Source organism: Accipiter gentilis, chromosome 9 (assembly GCF_929443795.1).
Source record: "Accipiter gentilis chromosome 9, bAccGen1.1, whole genome shotgun sequence".
In the NCBI taxonomy this organism is placed as follows: Eukaryota; Metazoa; Chordata; class Aves; order Accipitriformes; family Accipitridae; genus Astur; species Astur gentilis.
In genome coordinates this window covers 21,882,115-21,905,440 of record NC_064888.1, presented here as the reverse complement: position 1 = coordinate 21,905,440, position 23,326 = coordinate 21,882,115, and the positions used below count along the sequence as shown (strand labels likewise).

General features: G+C 48.2%; 1 protein-coding gene across 2 annotated transcripts in view; it reads left to right on the top strand.

Moving 5' to 3' along the window:
* Positions 1–436: 436 nt before the first annotated feature.
* Positions 437–23,326, top strand: part of PAX2 (paired box 2) — an 86,522-nt gene continuing 63,632 nt past the window's right edge. The window contains exons 1-3 of one of the 2 annotated variants that reach the window (XM_049810983.1): positions 437–539; positions 4,354–4,519; positions 5,811–6,008. In XM_049810983.1, coding sequence (XP_049666940.1) covers positions 497–539; positions 4,354–4,519; positions 5,811–6,008 — 407 coding nt within the window. In that variant the 5' untranslated portion in view covers positions 437–496. Of the gene's footprint in view, positions 540–4,198; positions 4,296–4,353; positions 4,520–5,810; positions 6,009–23,326 lie in introns of those variants that run through there. The other variant, XM_049810982.1, reaches the window with a different exon arrangement.

Below are 23,326 nucleotides of genomic sequence, written 5' to 3'. Positions count from 1 at the left end.
TCCGCTTTGAACTTAAATGAACTAGCCCCGGACCGCGGGAGGAGGAGGAGGAGGAGGGAGAGCCGCGTCCTCCCGCGCCTTCTGCCGCCTGGCCGCCGGCCGCACCTTGCTCCGGCACCCCCTCCCCGCCGCCGGGGATGCTCTGAGCCCTCCCAGCCATGACACCCACCTGCCCCCCGGCGCCGCCAGCCCCTCGCTCCCACGGACTCTGCTGACTCCGCCGGCCCCGCCGCTCCGGCCCCCCAGAGCCGGCGCAGCCCGCCCGCCCCCCGGAAAGTACTTCGCTCCCCGCTCCGCCGGGCAGGGGGGCCAGCGCGCCCCGCCGCTCCCCTCCTCTCCTCTCCTTGTGTGTTTTTTTTCCTTTTTTTTGTTATTTTGGTTTTGGTTTGGTTTGTTTTTTTGGTTGTTTTTTTTTTTTCTCCCCTAAGTCTTGAAGTTGAGTTTTAGAGGCGACACGGCGGCTTCAGCCGATTTCTTCCCCTTCCTTTGCCTCCCCATGGATATGCACTGCAAGGCAGACCCCTTCTCAGCAATGCACCGTGAGTACTGGAGCCCGGCTCCTTCCGCTGCTCTCCCCCTTTCTCATCCCTCCATTCCTCCTTCCCCGACCATTCTTCCTCACCTGATCCTCCTCCAGGTCCATCCTTTCACCGCCGGCCTCTCCTCTCCTGGCCAAAACCGGGCTTAGAGGGGCGTTCAGAAGGCAGGACGGGCATCGCCGGCCCCGGCGCAGAGCGAGGGTCCCGGGCAGCCCAGGGCCCGGGAGGAGCAGAGCTCCGGGCCGGCGGCGGGGCGGGGGCCAGGACCCCCAGCCCGGGGGGCAGGTGGCTGCGTGCCGTGTGCGTGCGAAAGAAAACACCCCCCGAACCAGGTCTCTCCTCCGCAAAGGCACTTTCCCCCATCGCCCCTCGGACAACACGAGTTTATTCCGACTGGTGTCAGCCCCCCCCGGGCCGGACCCTGTCCCTGTCCCTGTCCCTGCCCCTGCCCCTGCCCCGCCGGACCGGGCCGGGGCTACCCGCAACCCCGCGTGGCTCTAAACCTGCAGTTTACCCCGCGATCTGATGCTGTTTGCTTAGATTTCGGATTTCAGCGGCAGAGAGGGGAGACGCCAGTTTCAAATTAATGGCGGGTTGGTCGGTGGCTGTTCCTTGCTTCGGTTTGGTTTGGTTTGGTGAAACGTTCGACTGCGGGAAAAATAGGACACTGTACGGCCGGGAGACCTGGCAGCTTCGGAAGCTCACAAGAAGTCACGGTCCCTCCTGGTTTATTTACCAGGTCGCCAGTGTGCATTTTAAATGCATTCCTGGCACAGAGGAAAGTGCATTCGTGATATATTTTCACTGTAAAGAACCTTTCTATAAGAGGGGGACGAAGGAAAGAGAAAAGATCCCTTTACGGGGAACTTAGTGTAACGAGGAATTTTCAGGGACTTTAATTTCACCGCACGGAGGGAAAATAATTCCGAGATTTAAATTAGAGAGAAAAAAACCCCCAAAAACCAAAACCCAACCAAATAATAGAAAGCCGAGATTGAGAGCATCTTGAGTTAGGAAATGAATAATTAAGAGCAATTTGTAACTTTTGACACCGAAACTTTTGAGGACACGCCCTGCCCGCTGCATAAAAACAAACCGAAAAGATATAAAATGGAAATGCTTGAAGTTTAAAAAAATCCAGATTTTGCCGTGAGAAGGAAGGCGCAGAAATACAAACCCATGATCAGATCCCCAAACGTGGATGTAGGTAACTGTCTTCCTTTTTCCAAATTAATGATTTCCAGGATATATTGCTTAAAAATGTAGGGTTTAATTTTCGAAGACCTTTAACAGAAAATAGTCCGTGCATTAGGCGTTATTTTTAGTTTTAGGCAGTGCGACCTGCTTTCAGGCGCGATTGCAGTAATTCTGCCTCCGGTACGATCCGGAACATGTAGGCAGCCGAAAGAGGCATTTCACCGTCGCTGATTTTTTAAAAACTCCAGTGAGATTCGTAAACAATTTTGGCTTCCGATTAAAAAAAAAAAAAAAAATCAACGTACGATTTGTTCCCTGAAGTGTATTTCTAGAGCTACAGACCCTAGATATTAGTAAGCAATTAAAATACATACGGGCGCGGACTCCTGACACACACGCACACAGACAGCAAAACACGATCTGTACGAAAGCGGTACGATGGGCTGGGTATGTGTATATACAGACGCCGGCACTTATACGCGGATAAATACACGTAAATATCTTACTGCTCTGATAGAAATAACCTTAGAAAACCACGGGGCAGAGCAAAACAAACTCGTGTGAAAAATATCCGGGCTGCAATAATTTGAATTATTAATTTTTAATCTTTTTTGCATCTGTTGCCTTTTAATACTTTGTAATGCGAGTTATAAAAGGTGCTTTGAATTATTTATCATGGAGTTGCCTAAGAAATTGCTGTCTCGTAACTTTAGAGGCAACATGTGCAAAAGGGGTTCTGAACAAATGAAGAAAACACACAGCAACATATACCCGCGGGTTTTAGTGGAGGAAGATGAATATTCCCCCTGCCCTCTGAACCCCTAAATATGTTTTCAGAAAGACTAACAAAAGAATGCAACAAATAACCCCCGGCTCATCGGGGAAGGGACGGGGAAGCCAGCCGGCGCCCTGGCCGAGGCGGCTGGGAGGGGATATGTGGAGGTGTTACTGAAGGGGTGGGGGAGATGGAAAAAACTCTATTTGTGCGAAAGGACTTGGATCGATCGCAGGGCAATGAGAGTTTCCACTAAGTTCAGAGCCAATAAGTCAGTGTCAGAAGCAGGGGAGAAAAAAACCTCAGCGAAAATACAAACAGATCATTTTTCAGCAAACTGCAAAACGAACTAAGATCTCTTGGCGAGGAAGATACAGAAGGTTAGGGTTGTGTGAAAGGAAAGCTTTAATACAGAGTGCACTCCACAGCTATATCAGCTGGGTTTTGCGGAGATAGAGACACCCAGGTAGCAGCGCCAGCGAAGCTGCACCGCCTGCGAGTGTGCATCTCCCCACACGCCCGGGTAAAGGCGACCTGCTCCGGTCTCTAAGGCAGACCACCCCAAGTGCAAGCGGTTCACAACCGCCTGTCTTGCTGAGTCCCAAAAGGAGATATTTCCCTTTATTCCTGTCATCCCGTTCCTCCAGCCCACGCTTAGCAGGTGCATACTTATTTTTTCCCCAAGTTATTTCTCGAAATGGAGAAGGACAGATCGGAAAACAGCGATCCTAGCAGTCCTATCTGAGAGACCGCAGTTTTTTTCCTGGAGAGGGGGGAACAGAGGAAAACGGAGCATTTTAAATTGTCTCTGAATTAGATTGGGGGTCGGGGGAGGAAAGACGGAACCGTGCGAGTCTGTTAGATTTTTTTTTTTTTTTTTTTTTTTTTACTGGAGGATTTTTCCTTTAAAGATCGAAAGCTGAAGAGAGAGAGGGTCTGTCTGTAAACGAACACCGGCCGCGGGACACAAAATATTTTCTTTCTCTCTCCCTACATTTCTTTGCCTTTGTCTTGTTCTCTCTGAATCCCTTCAACTCGCATCCGAAAATAACGGGAGAGGACGCGTTGTATGGGGGACATGCCGCGGGGTGAGGGAGGGCGGGGTTCGCGAGTAACTGTAATTGACAATGTGATAGAAAATCGCGGAAAGAAAATGAAAGGCGAGAGGAAAAGCCAAAGAGTAGAGAGAAGGGGGACTGCGGCAGGGTCCGCCCGAAGCCGCTCAGCAGCTGAGCTCCGGAGTTCGGGAGCGCATCCCTCCCCAACTCTTGGGAGAGGAGCCGGCGCGGGCACTACCTCCGTCCTCGCCCCACCACAATGGCCCCGGGTAGCCGCCGCTCCGGCGTCCCGGGGCGGGGGGGGCCGCGGGAGGGAGAGGTGCTCTCTGGCCCAGGGAAGGGGAGACGGCGTACGGGGTGGACAGTTCCCGGCTAGCCTCCGGCTCGGGAAAATTCACTCTGCCTTCTCTTTCCTTCCCATCTCTCCTTCTTTCTCTTTCTTTCTTCCTGTCTCTTTTCTTTCTTTTGCTCTCGCTCTTTCCCCTCTTTCTTCCTTTTTCTTCTCTTTCTCTCTTTATCTTTAATTTTCTTTATCTTTCTTTCTCTCGTTATCTTTCTCTTATTCTCCCTCGTTCTTCCTCTTTCTGTCTCTCTTTGACCCTTTTTCTCTTCTTCTGTCTCTCTCCCACGTCTTGTTCCCCCCTTTAGACCCCCCGCCATCACCTCCATCCATCTGTAGTGACTGGAGATTTTGCAGTACGAGTGGCGAAGAATCCACGACTAACGGTGTGTTTCTGGTGTGCGTGGGTTGTTGTGTTTTTTTTTATTTCTCTTTCCCCAGCAGGGCACGGGGGTGTGAACCAGCTCGGGGGGGTGTTTGTGAACGGCAGGCCCCTACCTGACGTGGTGAGACAAAGGATAGTGGAGCTGGCTCACCAGGGGGTGCGACCCTGTGACATTTCCAGGCAGCTGCGGGTCAGCCACGGTTGTGTCAGCAAGATCCTGGGCAGGTAAGGAAAGAGGCAGCTCCTTCCCCTCCCCTGGGACGGCAACGGTGCATCCCTTCCCCGCTCCGGTGTGACCTCCCGCCCTTCTTCCCCCGGCACCGGGCTCTCTACGCCACCTCCCCGAGCGGCCCCGGCACCTCCGCGCCGTGGGAGCCCGCGGCTGAGCGGAGCCCCCTCCTCCAGCCGGCAAGGACACGCTCCCCCGCCCCGGCGGTGTTTGGAAACTCCTGGGAAGACAAACAATTTACGAGGGGTGGGCGGGAGGGCGGGAAAGAGAACGGACGGGGGGAGAAAAAACCGAAAGAACGACAAAAAACCCCCTCCGACAACAACAACAACAAATCCCCCAACTCGCAGCAATCCGTGAGCGGCCTTAGCAAATACACGGGTAAATAAACAACGGGCAAATAAATAAATAAATACCCGCGGTAACCGATCGCCGCCAAATGTGGTGTGAAATATCCCCAGGGGCAAGCCGGGGCGGTGTGTGTGTGGGGGGGGAACCCGGCGCCCCCGGGCCCGGCCGCTCGGACGCGGAGCGGTGTCAGCAGGCGGCAGAGCCCCAGACGCCTGTGCGTGTCGTGTGTGTGCGCTGCCGTGCCCTCCGCAAAGGACGGGTCAGAGCCGCTGCCGCCAACAGAGCTAATGGCCAGCGGGGAGATGGGCTGGAGCTGCCCCGTACGAGCACCCGCTTCCCAGGGACCGGGGCGGGGGAGGTAATAAACCGCGCTCCCGCACACACAGCCCCGCCAGCGGCCGGAGCCGGGAGCAGCCGGTCGGGAGAGCCGGGGGGTGGGGGCGCGGCGCTGCTCGCTCCACGCGCCCCCTCCCCGGCCGCCCGGCCCGGCCCGGCCCGGCCCCGCGGTCGGCGGGCTTCGCCTCCGGCCGGCCGCACCGGGGCGAGGGTTTTCGTTTTGTTTCTCGATCCCCGGGCCTGAAACGAGTGGGTGCCTGTAAGGCGGGGGAAGGGGGAGGCAGCGAACAGCCCAGCGCCTCTCGCTTCTGACACACACACACAAAAAAAAAGGGGGGGGGGGGGGGGGGGAGGAGGCAACAAAAAAAAAGAGCGGGAGCGAGCCCTGGAAAGGAGAAGGGCCCCCCCCAGCCCCAGGCGGCCCGGCGCCATGCGGCACCCCAGCCGCCGCGGCCCGACGCCGCGCACCGGTGGGCCGAAGCCGAGGTGGGGCGCGGAGCCGGGGGCCGCGGGGCGCTCCGAGGGGCAGGCGAGCACCGGGTGCTCGGGGACGGCGGGTCTGTTCTGGGCACGTTAGGTCACTGACCATCCTTTGTGCAGGTATTACGAGACGGGGAGCATCAAGCCCGGCGTGATCGGCGGCTCCAAACCCAAAGTGGCGACCCCCAAAGTAGTGGATAAAATCGCCGAGTACAAGAGACAAAACCCGACAATGTTCGCCTGGGAGATCCGGGACAGGCTACTAGCCGAGGGCATCTGCGACAACGACACGGTCCCCAGCGTCTCCTCCATAAACAGGTAAGAGCAACCCCGCAGCCCTGCTCGCGGCCCGATCGCCTCTTTACGGCCCCATAAAAGCCCTCTCAACAGCGCGGACGGCCCAATCCTTCCTCGGTCAGGTTAGATCCGCCCCGCGCCAGCCCCGCGCCCGCAGCGGGCCCCCCGGGCATGGCCCGCCAGCCCTCCCGGCCCCGCCGTGACCCCCGAGCCCGGTCCCGGGCAGCGGGGCCGGAGCCGGCTGCCCCCCGCTCCAGGCCCGGGCAGCGGGGGGGGAGCAGCGGGTCTGCCCCCGGGGCTGGCCGCTGCACGCCGCAGGGCTGCGGCTTGCTACTGCCGCCTGGCCCGGGGCGGGCAGCGCTGCCGCGAGAGCCCCTGAGCTTCCCCCCCCACGCCGAGCAGCCCGGCGGTGCCGCAAGGTTTGGGGGCCGTTCGGGCTGGCGGGGGCACGGGCGGCGGAGCCGGGCTTTCCCCTGGCCCTCCAACGCCCCTCCCGGGGTGTGAACGACCGCCAGCCTTGTCGGGGTATTAGGGCTGTGAGCCGAAAAGCTGCCGTTATCCGCTGCTGAGCCGGGCTGAGAGCCCCCAGCCGCCGAGTGCTGGAGGAAGGCTTCCCTTGCACCCGCTCCCCCCGGTTCACTCCTCATCGCTAGCCGGAGGGAACGGCTAAACTTGCGAGGCGGTCCCTTTCCCCGGCTGGGGAGCGCCGCTTCCTGCGGTCCCCTGCGGCTCCCGGCTCGGGCTGATCCCTGCCCTCGCAGGAGGCTGGGGAGCAGCCGGATCGATTCAGCACTAGAGAACAATTTCCCCCCGTCTCCTCCCCCAGCTGCTAGGGTGCGACTTTTGTTGGTGGAGGGACTCAGATTTGGTCTCAGGTTTGAGGTGACAAAAATAACCATATGACAGGCAAAAAGAAAGGATCGATGCAGGAGAAAGAGGCCGGTGATAGATGTAATCAAGTACTAACGCACGGCAAAGGGCTCAGACTGTTCGTGTGCCCGCACATTCAACGCAGCGTCCATCAGGTCCTTACACTTTGGCAACACACAACACCCTTGCACAGTAAAAGTAGTTATGCTGTTTTAGCGTAACGTATGTACAGATACCTTGACTATGCCCACAGAAGTACAACCTTGAGAAACAGAGTAACACAGGGATATCTGCAAGGGGTGCATACATAGGCACAAAATAACCTCACCAACAGAGTAAGAATACATGAAATTTTGCACGCAATCCCAAATATACAGCACTTTCCACTCAAATAAATGTGTGTAGGGTATATGTAAATATGCATGCAGGCTTTTGTAGCGTCCACATAGATAAAAACGCACAAGTTGGTATATTGGCCCTTTTGATACATAACAAGTTTAGCCAGCTTTTTTTTTTTTTTGAAAAACCTGCTGTATTTATAGCAAGGGAAGCAAAAAATAAATAGCAGGGAAGACACAGTGGTATTTTTTGTCTTGCGCTTTTCACGGCAGATTTATCAAAATATGTCTAATAACTCAGACTGTGTATTTCTAAATCTGGCATCCTATATAAATGGGTTTTAATATTTTGCAAATGATATGGAATTATCCCAAATCATCTTGAAAACAGCAGGTAGAATTAGCTACTGGAATGTACCTTGGCTAAGAAAGATTCCCTCAGACACACTGTCTCTGTAATATACTGCTAGGCTACCCTAGGAAATTATCCCTGTGTGTGCCATCTGTATTAAAATGGTTATTAAGTTATGAACAGGGTAACATAATACTGATCGGCTAATTATACACCCTCCTAAAAAACCTCCAGGTCTCTGTTACTCTCTCAGTCAGGTATTGAAATAATAACAGTTTGACATTCAGACACCTTACAAAGGCAGCTGCGGAAGGACAGCCAGCTATCCCTGGGAGGAATTAAGCTGGTGGTACAGAAGTCCAGAGGAACAGCTGTGGGCTTTTTGGAGGAATAGCATATATGGACCCGACACACATGTATACTTCAGCTAGCTCAAGGGGTCTTAGCATCCAAATGTCACTGAACTCTCAGCCTCCTGCCTGCTGGACCCAATGCCTTGTGTCTGGGTTGCAATGTCCTGGGCAGAAGGCTGAGCGCCAGGTTTTGCTCCCACCTTTGCTACCAGTTTGTGGCAGGGCTTTGGGGGTTTTGCTCCTCAGTTTCGCCACCCTGGAAATGAAAACTAATCCTTTTCAGAAGGAGGTGGGAACAGATGTCAGTTAGATTGTGCTTATAAAATGCTTTGAGAAGGACAAGTGCTTTGTAGATGCCAAGTGTTATTATATTAAAGAGGCTCAGCTGTGACCCACCATGTTTGATTCATACTGCGATGGCATTTGAGTGTGTAGTTACCAAAGCACAAGAAAATTTTGGCTTCATGTGATTAAGTCTTTCCCCATTCCTTTTAAAAATTAAGGCCCAACTTCCCACTATTCACCTTTGTATAAGGCTCCCCAAACCTCACATCTGTGAGGAAGTGAGCCCGTTATATCACAGGTAATAAAATTTGCAAGTCTGTGCTAGGCAAGAACAGGACCGTGAACTGGGAAAAAATTGCAGCGGAATAGGAAACAGCAAGTATATAAGGGCCCGATCCCAGTGCTGTGGAGAGTAGCGTGAACTTCCTCCACTCCAATGACTTTTGTGACTCCAGCTCACAAAACTCACAAAACACAAAGAGGGGACTAAGTTCACAATTTAAATATACATTTTTCTTTCTTGCATTGTCAAAACACACATATGGAATTGGGTCAATTCTTTGTAACAGCACATCTCTTGCCTGCGGTACGATCACAAATTGAAGTTAATCTAACACTCTGAGCAGCAGTCTCTGAGCAGCTTCAGATAGATGACAGTTTTAAAACCCAACCTTGTAGAAGTATCTGTCTTCTTATTTTCACAAAATGTGGAGTTTCCAAAGCAAAATCTGCATTGGCCCTGTGTCCAGAATTGTTAGAGCTACATCCATGAGCGGTTTAACATCTTGAGACTATAAGCGAGGTATTTACAGAAGTAGAAGTCGCCTGTGTCCCTAGATAGACTGGGAATACTGCACTTCAAAATGGAGATCTCCTTGTACATGGGAAAAAATTACTTTTGGTTTTTATAAGATTTTCTGAAAATGTATTAATTACTTTTTATTTCCTTTCTTTCTGGGGATTAGTCTAACATTAACAAAGACTTTTGGGTGAGAGACTAGAAAACAATGCCATTTCAATTCAATTTTTAAAGTCTCCCTACAACATTTAAAAAATCTATTTTTCATTAATTATTTTTTGTGATACGTGAATTCTATGTGCCTGCATTGTACTGATCTGTCAGTATTGCACTGAGAATATTGGGACACATTTGGGACAACACGTAATTCAGTATTGCAATTTATCAGAAACTTCTTCCTACTAAACTCATGCAGATAAAGGATAGATACAAACTCGGGTGAAAAACATGACTTAACTACCCTGTCAAGATTCAGGAAAAAAAATTAAAGTCTTCTCCTATGCGGTAGTTTTCCTTTCATTACGGCCAAAAAGTCTAGAGAGTATACTAGTTAATGAGCAAAGCGCACCAGAACTGACAGGATCAGGACAGAGCAGTTATCTCTGCACCGGGAGCTTCATACATTAGGTACTATACAGTATAAACCTATTGTGTATGTGTAGGTATACACACACACACATATATACATACGTGTATATATATACACACACGCATCTATGTAAACACACACACATACGCACAGTGCATGTAATTGAGAAGCAGGCAAGTGACAGAAGCTCTTGATTCTTTGGTTAGCAATTAGTGCTTACTTTAAATCACTTGAGCACCTTACTTCTTGGGCACCCTGCCAGCCCGAACTTTTCCATCTATCATATAACTATAAATGAGTTATCTTTGGTCACTTCGGGTTAGAATATTTCAACTGGATTTAGGCACTGCTGTAAGCCTTGCGGCGGTCTCCTAAGTATGAACTCAGAGGCAGATGTTAATGAGAATTTTTCCTTTGCTTTGTGGCATGTACAGTTAGCCTAAGAACACAGGTTTCATGAGATAATAATTACCCCAGAAAAATCTTTTGTATTAGACAGTGTACTTTAGTAGGAACAGGACGGAGCACATCATGGACGCGTGTTCACGGTTATGCAACAAGGGATGCAATGGGCATTGTAGTTTAAGCGTTACTTCCTGCTTCTCTTAAATTAATTAATTCCTTACAGGCCTAGAAGGGCAAAGCAAAACAACGCCCCCACAATTTGTCCCTCTATCCTAGCTCTCCTGCGGCTGGGTTCAGTACTAGGGACTCCCAGTTAGTCCTTATCCAAGGAATGCCAAAGCCAAAGCATTACGGAGTTCAGTCAGCCTTCTGGATACACTTCGGACCCCCAGTTCCTGAGAGTAGACCTAACTTAATATCAACTGTAGGGAATAGAGTTTAGTGGCTATATTATCTCAGTCAAGCCAACAGATGTTTTTTTCAATCTTCTCTTAGGTATTGGGTATACGTTAATTTCTAGTTAATTTCCAGTGCTAAGTGCTTGGTTTGGGGAGATGTTTCCTGTTTCATTATATAACAATTGGCTAATGATTCCTAGTTAAAGTCTCCAGTAATGATGTACTCTTTAAAAATACTTACAGAAAGACACACACATTGATTCAAGTTATAATGACCAGTGAAATATACTTGTACATTGAAATATTATTGAGCATATGGCCAATTTCTGTGGCCGTGGACAGGCCTGTAGTTTAGAGCAAAGAATGGCATATTAGGAGATCAGATTTCTCTTACCAGTTCTGCCATTAACTTTCTGGTTGATCTTGGGCAGGTCACACGGACTTCTTATGAGGTTGCTTTGCCATCTGTAAAATGAAAATAACAGTATTTAGCTACCTTTGTAAAACTCGGTGTGACCTTTCACTAAAAATGCCCATGGAGTTCAACACGTGACGAGGAAAGCTTCAACGCTGGAGCTATTTTGTTTTACATCAGCTGAGGCTGTAGTCCACTCAAGGGAGATAGAATTGAACAGAATCTCGATTGAGGTAAATGTAATGTCTCAAGACAAACAATTGAGTCTGGCAAAAGGCAGGGCTGATTAGGGCAGGGGCTCTGTCATATGCGGAATAAATCAATGTTATGGCAACAGAGCTTTCTGGGTCACTCTTGCTAGCCTCGCTTGAGAATTTCCCCAAAGGACACCCTGGTCAGAGCCACTGGTGAATCTCTGCTTGTCTTTTCCACCAAACAAATCTGGAATTCTTGGAGGACAGGTAATGAGTCTAGGGAGAAGTTGGAAGAGTACAGAGTATCTAATGGTGGCTTGTTCATAGTGACCAAAAGCAGTGACAGCTACATGGCCTGCAGTGAACACAGGGGGAATTGCACTGTTTTAACTGGCAAACGTGTTTGTGTCACACAAACCTATCGCCACCATCACTACTTAGTAGCTACAAGCCAGTTTTCTCAGTAGAGAGGCTAATGGTTAGACTGGCCACGTAGACTGGATTAGCCTCTGACTGCGAATGTGTTGGTGCAAAGCAGGGGTGAAGAAAAGTTGTCCGACAGTACCCAACAGAGTTTACCAGGTCTCATAACCCGGCACTTCTTGTGGCGCACAGAAGAAACTTGGGATCGTAGCAGGGATCCTCTCCCTTAGTTGATGCTGAGTGTAAGGTTTCCCTGTGATTTCCTGCATCAGGGCATGCTCTCAAGGTAGAAGACTTCTACTGCCAGTTGTTTTCAGCTGTGCAAAGAAAGTGATTGGGTCACACAGGGCTTCATTACAGGGAATATACTCCTTTAAATTCAGATTCTTTTCCATCAGACACAAACCTGGTATTATCTTCTTTTTATCATTGCAAATAAAGGACAGGCTCATAAAGCAGAGGTTACAGACAATGTTACTGCAGCTGAAAGAGTAAATGAATGCTCACAGCATTTCTCTTTGTCTTATTCATCATATCTGGCCACTGGAAGGTTGTATGGTGGGAACTACAATAAGCTAGCTGCATTTTTTCTAATTTTCATATTGCAGAGATATTAGCTCAACAGAGGCGGTTAGCAAGTAAAATTGGTTGTGCCTGGGAAGTTTTGAGCTCCCTGTTCTGTGAACCTCGAAGTTCAGAACCACATCGGTCTCTTTATCACCTAAAAATACCAGCCCTTCCTTTTTGTATAGATGTACAGAAAGCTTGATTTTTGTTGGAAGTTAAACATTTTCAAGCTTTTGCATCTGGTGAATGATTGCTGCATTCTGCCATAGAGGTAGCTGCATTTCAGTGCTGGGTGAGTGAGTCTTATGGAGCTAAACCTCATTTACCAGAATCACTATTATGTGAAAAAACTCATTTGACTTTGGGAGAAAAGAGGAGAAAATGTAAGTGGCTTGGCCAAGCAATGACAAAGTGGTGAGAACAATATAGTGATCTGAAGGGCACAGTCCCTCCAACAGGAAAGGAATTATTCACGTTTAAACAAAGTAGTATAGCCAGGAATGAAGAGAGGGAAATAAGAAAGAAAACATTTAAATGGTAGCAGAAGGTATCCCCTCATAGGAAGGTCCATTAAGTTGTGGAATTGCATCCCATAGGAGTTCCTGATTTCTTGGACTATATATATAACTAGATGGCATTAATAAAAAGCAAACGTACAATAAGAAATAATCTTGTGTTGTCTAAAGAGATAGATAATGCTTTAGCAGGCCAGCTGGACCCTTTATGATATGATGACATGATGCATACAAAACAAAGTTGTGTTTTCAGCTGTATATCAAATATCCCCCAAAACCCGTCTCTGATCCTAAAGCCCATTCAAACAAAAGATTTCTGTATTACTTGAATAAAAAGATACGACTTCAAAACTGTTGAACAAGGCTGAGCTTCACTTAGATTCCATGGTCTTTAAGGCATGTTGAAATTCAAATGGAGTTTAGGCTTTCTTCTTACAATCAGCAAAACATTCAGGGATCCCACTTTTCGGGAGGGTGTCTATAAATGGAAAGGTAGAGACTTCCAAAAGCATTTGTCATTGGCCTGACATCCATGCAGCTATAGGAAATCCCATATGTGTGTAGATGGCTCTGATGATGATTAGTACTCATGAAAGCTTCAGAAAGGTTTGAGTTTTTCTCCCAATCGTTTTTTAAACTGAGAGCTAACAGAAATGAGGATTTTTCCACTGTAATCCCAGTTAATCTACTGGAGCCTATACATGCACAGCCATATTTACCAGTCCCAACTGTTTAAAAATGCCAAGGCAGAGCCTAAATCATGCAATTGGCATAAAAATAATGAGTACTTGTAATACAACATGGGTTTGTTTTTACTTGTTTTCTCTTCTCTACCCTAAATTTTTAAAGGGATTTGGATATCTGACTCCCATTAAACAACTTTAAAAACACCTTAACAATGCAGTCCTTTGAGTCTTCAGAGAGCTGACAGGCCCCTTTTCAAGCCCCCCCAAGCACTGGAAACAGACTTTATTAAATGAGAACTGAAATTCTTATGCTATCACTTGACTAGAGGAGCTGGAAAACCCACAACAAACACTGTTAGGCTTGTGATGAAATACTAGACAGTATGATATTCAGTGCTAGCCTCCAATTTTCTCTAGTGCCAGTAACTGAGAGCTGATTTTGTAGCACTTATATGGCTATCTACCCAGCTGAAAATCACAAATCTAATCACTTGGTTTCCAAACTCCTCAGAGTGCACTTACAAATATTCATTTCCAATCAATTTGCACCTGCTAATATTTCTCAATGCTCACATGTGATGACAGAGTCAGAAGCAATGCCGGTGCTTACTATTTCTGTTGCAATAGCATAAAGAGGCTCTGTGCATAGATCACAGCCCATTGTCCAAAACAGGCACAGCGTAAATAGGAATTTCTTTTGAGAGGTTCTTTTAGAAAATCAGTATATACACACATCTTTCTTTACACCATCCCCTTAGCTTCTACTAGGCTCATAATTCAGACAGTCCTCAAGGTTTCAGGGACCCTGAAACAAACATCTTTGTTACAGGAAATGAGGTACCTGGCCAGGGCTCACCCACCAAGCCCAAGCCTAGGTAAAAGGCAGAGCAAAAGTGGAGAGCCCTCTTCTTCAGGCTCATATCTGACAAGACGGAAGCTGAACACTAGCTAGACTGCGACAGCCTCCCCCCTCTTCCCCGATAAGTAGGCATATAAATAAATAAATAAATGGCATCCTAACTGCACTGAGAACTCAATAAAACAATCACATCAAATATGAGGAGGTATAAATCTCATGTCTGCACAGGTAACCCACTCAATTGCTTTTATTATGGCTCAGCCTGACTCCATTTATTACCATCCGTGGCCTGGGTGAAGGATGTTTGCATGGAGGGTGGTCTCCTGGTGAAATCCTATCCCTGGAACAGTGACAATCAGCCCATACAGAGGTGGATTTTGGTGGGGAGACCAAAGGCAGATCCATCTGTCTGCATGAAAACCAATCAATAACCCTGTAACTAGACCCCTTGTTGCTGGGAAATGGACAACACAATAGTTCAATCCTGGAGCCACAGGAGGGGAATAGCTGTGGTTGGTGTGTGAAGAATGACAGGATGTATGCATGAAGTGTTTGAGACATATGGACAGAATATGTCTGTCCATATAGATGTTGAGGAGGAGTGATGGGATAGGAGCGTAGAGGGTACATTTATATATATAGTAGGCAAATTTGAAAGGTTGATGTGTTCAGAGGTGGGTATGGGGAAGGAAAAAGCAGAGTTATACTGTGGGTTTTTTTATAGGACATTTATGCGGGGACTGTGAGTGCAATGCAGATAGGTACCTCTGAGGAAATGCGCCTGCTGGTTGGACACTACATATGAGTATATCAGTATATGGCAGGGAACATGTATCTCTAGACAGGCACATAGATGGTGACACAAAATGCTGGTAGGCTAAAGGAAGTATATGCGGGAGTTTGATGTGGTTGGGGAAGGATATTCCTTTGTCCTCTGTCTGGCTTGGGATTTATGTGTGTTCTAGTTTTGACAGAGAGGAGGAAGAGTGATGTGCCAAAAGCCTGAACTAATACACTTCCCAGAAAATGCTATGTATGAAACATTTACCCAAACCTCCCTGTTAAATCAGGAAGGGAGATTCTGGTTGCTTGTCTCCGCCTGTAAGAAAAATAGAAATAGGACTTTTCTTGCTGCTGTCATCCCTAGCTCTGCAGTTCCTGTAGTGTTTCCAAAATCTGCACAGAGTATTGTTCCCTGGGCTTCTAGGAACTCCCCCAACACACGCACACACACACACGCACAGAGATATGCTGGAGTTTGCCTCTATTAATTATTCTCTCCTGAGGGCCAATTTAGTGTTTATTCCTTTGGCTCCATTTTGAACAGTTCCTCCTTCTAAGATAAGCACCCTCCCATCTCTGCAGGGTCCAAGGCACAGGGTTAAACGTCCATCTCTGGTTGGGAGCCAAATTGGATCAAGAACAGCAGTCAGCTCTGCTCAAAATGCCCATCACTGTATTTCAGTTGAGAGGGGTGGTATCCATGTTTTGCAAGGCAGATTGATGTGTGTTCATTGATTCATAAAAGGAGAAGCAGAGACTGCGACCGGACAACAAAGTCAAAAAAGAAACCCTCCGATATCTGTCAGACAGGATGTCCTGCACCACTTTTAGTTTCAGGGGAGTTTGGATGGTTGCGGCAACAGTAACAGTACCCATTTCTTTGGTCAGGGAGGGTTAATATCCCAGCCCTTTGATTCCTGGAACTACTTCTCATTTCTTTAAGGAGGGCTGAAATATGAGGGCAATCTCATTACACCACTGCCCATTTTCAAGCTCTCACTTTAAAATTGTGATAGAGTTTTTGGGCACTAACATTTGGGCACTTCTTAAAGGGACCATTGCCTTTCAACATACTCATGTTTCTCTAAAAATTCCTTTAATAACAATTTTTGCTCATCTGCCTTTAAAAAGAAAGATCGCAGCACAACATAGCTATGTAACAGTGCCTGCTGTTAGAATTTGCCAAAATTAGGGCCTTTCTTGGTTGTTTAAATTTAGACTTTCAAGCTTGAAAAAGTATACATTTATACATAAATTATACATACACAAAAAATACATACACGCTTATTTAAAAAATCAATATGGAAGGGAGGAGATGTAGAAGAGAAGAGGAAAGGAAGGAATAATACTTCTGAAGAAAAGGAGATTGTGTTTGCATACTGAGTGCATAGGGGAAGTGTATTTCTGGGATGTGCTACATACAAATGGGCCAAGGCTGTGTAAGCAGGGACAGAGTGGAAAATGTGCGGTGTCACAAACTCCCTCTCCCTACAGAGCAAACAGCAAATTTAAAGAGATCATGTTTGTGGTACTGTCTCTGGCAGCCAGCTGGCCAGCCACAACATGAAGCTTCCAGAGCGGGTGGAGAGCACAGCTGGGGGGAGTTGGGGGAGGAAAGGGCAAGAGATGAGAGTGGAGTGAAAGGCTAAGGCGGATTTGACTTGGATAGTGTCAAAATGAGACCAGCTGTGGTTTTACAGAAGGCAGTCTTGGCCACTGTGCCAAACAGGATGCAGAGTCATCCAGTATTGACATCCAACTCCCTTACATGGCTTTAACAATTTCAGGCTACATGTATGCCTGTGTCAGGGGTCTGTGCATATGGAGGCAGCCAGGATGGAGACAGAGTAAGTCTGTCTGATTGTGTGTGTATTCTTGTGAGGTGCACAAGCTGGAGAGCAGGGAGGAACTGCATGGGTGAGTTTGTATGCTTGCACATGAGAGAGCATGTGTAAATTTGTAAAAAGATGACCGCCATGATTCTAACCCGCTTTTGTGGATTATGTGATTTTTTGTGACCTGCAAATATTGAAGGAAAAATGCATGCCTGTAGGTGACCACCCTGTGGGTCTTGGTGCCCAGCTGGCAAAACTGCCAGAGCTGGTGGCACAGGGAGACATGAAATGGAAGGGAGTGTGGCCCATTTCAGGTGGATGTGTACACAAGGAAATGCTGCTGGCACAGTGAGAGGCAAGGGATAAAGTGATCCTGGGGAACAGTCTTTAGAAGAGGGTAAGAGGAGGGTGCCAGCCCTGTAAACGAAGCCTTTGTACTGCTTAGAGCACCACCTTTCCAAATGAAAGCACCTTCTGCACCTTTTGAAAGTGCTCCTGGATCATTCTGTGCACAGTGAAGTAATTTGAGCATGGAAACCTGGGTGCATTTGTGCAGATAGACTGCTGGGTCTCTATTGTTCTACCAGACAATCTTCTCTGTAATGGATATTTGGGACATGCCCTATACCCCATGACATGTGTACGAGGAGGAGCGTGGTCATATCACTAGGGCAACATGTCCAGCTGGGAGTATTGACTTATAGCAAGTAGGTATTACTGGTCTGTGTAAGAACTAAGAATAGGCTTATCCATGGAAACAATGCTGTAACTCTGCAGTTGCATGCAGGGAGTCATAGGGGCAAGCAAAGGCATGGCAATACACATCTTGGGAAGCCTGTCTAGTTTTGTGGGGCTCTGCACAAGATTCTGCGTGACTGCTTCCCGATGGCAAGGCAATTGTGTGAATGCAGTGATGAACTGTGGCTGTGAACAGATGCATGAGGGGGTCCTAGCAGTGGTCATATCTTTGTCAGCAGTTCTTTTGGGTAGGCCTGGGGATAAGGTGCTATGGCAGCCATACCAACAATGAGCTGGGGAGAATGCAGCTGGGGAGATGGGCAACGTCAGTAACACAAACATGTGTGAGAGTGTGTACAACAGAGTGGCATCTGCTGAGATGTGTGAACACAGAAGGCATATGGCAGGGCGAGTGCACGTATACACAGAGGTGCCACGTACAAATGTGGGGACACGTACCTGTTGGGGGTACCTAGTGCATCTGAGGGAATGAGGGGTGTAGATGGTGTGATGTATTTCTCAGGGAGTGGACATGTTCTAGTTCATCTGATAGATGATGCAAGAAGGGGATAGCTGGGGATAGTGGGGGCAGAGGGGGTTACACTAAAGGAGGTATTTCTAATGATAGCCATAGTTTAATGCACTGGACTCTGCCCTCCTCTCCTCTCCTCTCCTCCTCTCCCCTCCCCTCTCACTCTTCTCCTCATTACCCAGGTTATCTTGTTTGGGTTAAGAGGCCAATTTCAACAGACTATAATTGAAGAGTGAAGAGAATCTGATAAGATAAGGAAGGGACATCATTCCTCAAGGGATCAATAGAGGTTTCATGTTCCTTCTTCCCCTGCTGTGTCCCTAACATGCTAACACTCTGTGTCCATGAGCCTGGTTTATTTGCTCTGCTTGTCTGCAAGCCCAGAAAGGAAGCATGGGAGTAGGGGGGGGCTGTAGCCCCCATCTATCACACAGCCAGAGCAGGGGAGGGGGCATAAGAAAGGGGCAGTGGGAACACTGGTGGTGATAGGTCCCCCCTGGGAGCCAGGAGGAGGTGGGGAGGTGACAAGCCTGATGCCCTCCTGGCTCTGGCAGGGGCACAAGCTCACAGGGGAAGTGTTCACCTTTGGCTTTTTATCTCGGTGTTGGGCTCTGCAAGGGAAGGATATTGATAATTTGTCTAGATTGAGACTCGCTTTTCCTAGCGTCCCCAAGCAGACAAGCTCAAAGCTTTTTATAAGCACTCACGGGGTGACCTCTCAGGGCCCCTCAGGGTGAGGGAAGTAGAATTACCCCTACCACAAGGAGGGCTGGTAGCTGCTCCTGATTAGGTTTATGTTAGGATCTGAGGTTCAGGCTTGACAGCCCCAGTATCTCACAAGCCATTCTTAGCAGTTTTTGGACCAAACCAGCATGAGAGCATCCCCTTGAGAAACGTGGAGCTGCCTCAGCAGTGAATCCAGGTCCCTTCATGGCAGGGCTGCCAGGGCTCCCACGCTGCACAGGCAGAGTTTCTTCTGCTCCTGCCTCATGCTCCTTGGCAGGAAGGTGTGCACCTCACACAAGTGATATGAGATCCATACGGACCCACGTGCAGGGATCAGCGCTGCCTGGCGCGCGCAGGCAGCCGGGGCAGTGCAAAGACATCCCTCCAGGAGGCCCAGCCTTTCGCAACAGGCGAGCGCTGCAGATGCTCCCCTGTCCCTGCAGCCAGCATAGGGATGCTCGGGCATGGGGAGAGGAGCTGAGAGGTCAGCACGGTGGAGGATCCAATCCAGATCCCATACAACAGGGCTGGGCAAGTTTCTGGAGAACCTGAGACACAGAGGGGTCTGGGGCTGAGATATCTTCTTCCACCTGATTTCTTTTTTATTTTTTAACACCCAGAGAAACAGACGCGGAGAGCAAGTCAGTCATGCAGTGAGCATGTGGCAGAGTTGGGAATACAACCCAGATCCCCTGACTCCCAACCTCAGGCTTTAACCACTAGACCATGCTTCCCTCTAAGCCACCTTGAACTTTCCTCAGTGAGGATGGGGGCTACTAAGCCTCTGTGGGCTGCAGTTTACCAAGCTGTCAGGAGTGTGCTCACTGGACCGCCTCACCAGAGACAGCCTTCCTCACGCACGCTAAAAAAGTTGAAAAGAAATTCATTTCATGGCCGGTGGTTGCTTAAAAAAGGCGATTCCAGCATATGTATGTGATAAATGTTAACTGTGCATTAATCGCATTAAAGAGGACCCTATAAACTTTTCATTTCTAATTAAATTCTGGCCGGTGATTCTGGCAAAGCCAGCACACTCTGGGCCTTTGTTTATGTGGAAAATTAAAATGCAAATACAATGGAATTTATTTCCATTACTAGAGTGATATGCTGGGCTCCTCTGTTTAACAGCCTCCAATTATTTTCAAACAGGTCTCTCTCTCCCCCCCTTTCTCCCCCCTCTCTCCCTTCCTCACTCCCTCATTTTTTTTCCTCCCCCTATTACCCTGATGCTGCTACCCCAGTGTGAGGGGTGGGAGCTGGTAAAGCAGTGAGTGGGCTTAGGATAGTGTCATCTGTTCAAGGTCAAATGCAGGCAAGAATACAGAGAAGGAAGTGGGGGGAAGAGTGGGAGAGCACAAACAAGGAGGCAGGGGAAGTAACAAGGCTTAAGCTAATGCAAGGAGGAGTAAGGGTTTACCTGTTAGCAAGGTCACTGAAAAATACAAGCTAAACTCACTGGCTTGCTAAATCCTAGCCATATAGATGACCTGACTGAGAGGGGTCAGGTCTTCCCCTGATGGGATATTTTAGTGAGACAGTACAGTTGAGAGCTCTCTCTGGAAGTTTTCGGGATCTTCACAAGCCCTTTTCATTGTCTTTGTCTGGATGTGACTGCTGCTGGGCCAGATCCTGATGGCTGAGGAAGCACAGAACAGGCCCAATGGCAGACACATTGCCTGCGCAGAGCAAATAAATCCATGCGGCAGTGACACATAATCATCAGCTGAAAAATAACTGAACTCTCTTGTTCATTTCCAAGGGACTAAATGTGGCTACACTGTCTTAGGGCATTAGTGCACAATATCCACACAAGTCAGAAGCCGTTGCACAAACCCAGAGATTCATTGTACATTTAAAATTTCTTAACACATATATTTACTGCTAAATGCTGCTGACATAGAATCCCATTCTTTCTTACATATATAAGAGACCCAGGTCAATTCAGACATGGGAACATTGCCAGGCACTCACACACAGATCAGAGGCATCTGCTAACTGACACAGATGCCCTGCTATGCATTAATATAGAAAGTCACAAAAGACAACCATTGCAAAGGCAAGTATGCACTTTGCTGTAGGTGTAGGTAGTCATTTGTAGATCACTTCACAGACTCAGTCAAATCTATTTGAAACTGCACAGTGTAGTCTGGCGTATATTTGTGGAGAAACCTAGGATACAGAGACTTACCCAAAAACGTAACTGAAAAGTCTTAGCAAACCCCCTGAGTGCACCAGAAGGCACACACACATGTAAACATATTCACATAGCCTTAGAAATACATCGACACGCATACACGGTTATTCACAAATAAGTGGCCACAGACCTTGAAGTATGCGGCTGAGAACCAGCCAGATGTGCCACCCCGTGTGTCACACACACGTGAGCGGCGTACCCTCGGCACGCCCTGTTGGCAGGGAGAGCTCAGGAGCCAAAGGGATATTCTTTTAGTGCATGTGAGCATCTTAAGGAATCACCTAGTGTAAATGATCCTGCCCCAGCCGAGACCAGGAAACAGGAGAAGGACACATTCACTTACAACACTGAAAAGAGGCCATTACCCAGTCAAACAACCCAATCCCTGACATCATTATTCAATACACAGGAGCCCTGAAATGCACACTAACTCAATCACAGAGACACACGATTACAAAATAATACTGATGGAATCAATGAGACAGACATGCGGTCATACAAAGCGCACCCACCCCGGTGTTAATACACAATAACAGCTGCCCAACAAGCGAATACAAAACAGCCATTCACGACCACAATGGCAAAACACAGGGCCGCATTCTCAAAGGAGACTGGAAAACTCTGGAGACAAAACCCAGAGGGGTTTTTGGTTTTGCCAGAGGGGTCTTAGAGCAAAACTTAGGGCGTGGGCAAAATCTGGCTATTGTCAGCCTGGTGAGTAACAAATAGTAAAAGCCTCGGTGAGGAGCGCGCAGAGAACGTTCATGTCTTAGTGAGGCTGGTGGACCCCCAGGGCACTCAGGAGCATGCAGAATTGCACCCACAGCCATTGAAATAGACTGGTCTAGTTAAGTGACACCTTTGCTCGATGACCAAAAGCATCATGTGGTCACTCTTAATACAAGCAGGGGGGGGATGCATGACATTCAAGACTTACCGTAACACAAGCCAACCTAAGAAAGCAAAACCTACTGATTATCAGAAACAGAACACATCCACGCTATGGACAGATGCAAATACTGTTCAGCACCCAGAGCCACAGAACCATCTCACAGACATCTGCAAAATAGCCCAAGCCTCTTCCCAAACAACAGCAGCACACCCAAATCTATCACAGTGCTAGTGTCTTTCCCCTTCAGAGAGGGAAAAATCAAAGTGCCCACATAAAACATGCTCATAACGCCACAAATAATCGACCTTCCTTGTGCCTCACAGACTGTGCCAGAGCATGCTAACCCAAGCGCTTAACACAAGGCCCGAATGGCTAGCTTTTGCACATCCTGCATGATCTTCTTGGGAGGGAGACAGGGGAACTGGACTCTACGTCCTTTCCCTGGCACAGGAGGCATCAGTTCCTACTAGGTTGCGTGCACAAGAATATGCCATTATTGAAAAAGCCAGCAAGGCCAGGGGAAGACTGCCGTCAGTTGTGTGTGCCTGCGTGCATTGTGTGTACAGGAATTCCCCTTCCTCTACCGAGTGCCGCTGCTTGTAGCCATTAAAAAGCCCAGGTCCTCATGCTGGGTGTTCAGTGAGTATTGATTCAGTCTGCAAGCAATTTTAATATTTCTTCAGGGACTTTCCAGCAACAGCACAAGTCATTAATTCACCCTCCCAAATTGCTTATTCAATAGCAGGAACATGGCTCCTGAATAAAGTCCCAGAATTTATGTGACTCACATGAGTCAGGAGGTCAAACAACTGTTATGGAGCGAAGTTAAAAATCCAAATAAAATATTGACACTTTTTTGGGGAGTGAGAGGAGGGGGAAGGGGGAAGGGAAAGAAAAGGTATTTAAAATAGGGTTTTGTTGCAATGCCCCCAGGATAAAGAACTGAAAGAGATTGAAGACAAGTTGGAGTTTGTAAAATCAATGGGATTTATTGCATATCCGCTTGGCATTTAATAACTCCTTCCTTTCCACCTCCCCCTGCTCTGTATGTACATGGGGGAGATCAGCTCTTCAGCAAAACTACAAATAGCCAGCCACAAAGTACACAGATGGGCACCCGAACACCAACGCATGAAGGCAGGCACGCGCAGGGATGAATGTTATTGTAAGGCAGTGGCATAGCATCAGAAGATCCTCTCATGACCTATGGTCTTGACTGAGCTAGACAGAGCCCATCACACGTGGCATTACATATGCCCATGTAGTAGCAGATAATCTATGTCCACTGTCTTTGTAAAAAAAAGATGGGAGGGGAGACTGAGGCACAGAGTGAATTAAAGGAGCCTGCTCAGCCACAGAACCCATCAGCGGGGTGGCTGGATTAGGATCCAGGTCTCCTGATGCCCCGTTAGTGGTTTTGCTGCTGAAGGATGCTCCCTTTTACGGGAATAAAAGCACACACAGTGACTGAGATCAGACTCCAAGAAGGCATCCATCTCACAGGAGGGACACACAAACCACACAGGAAGAAATGCATCCACAGACGCCACACAAGCCTATCCATATGCAGATAGACGCACACAGAGATACA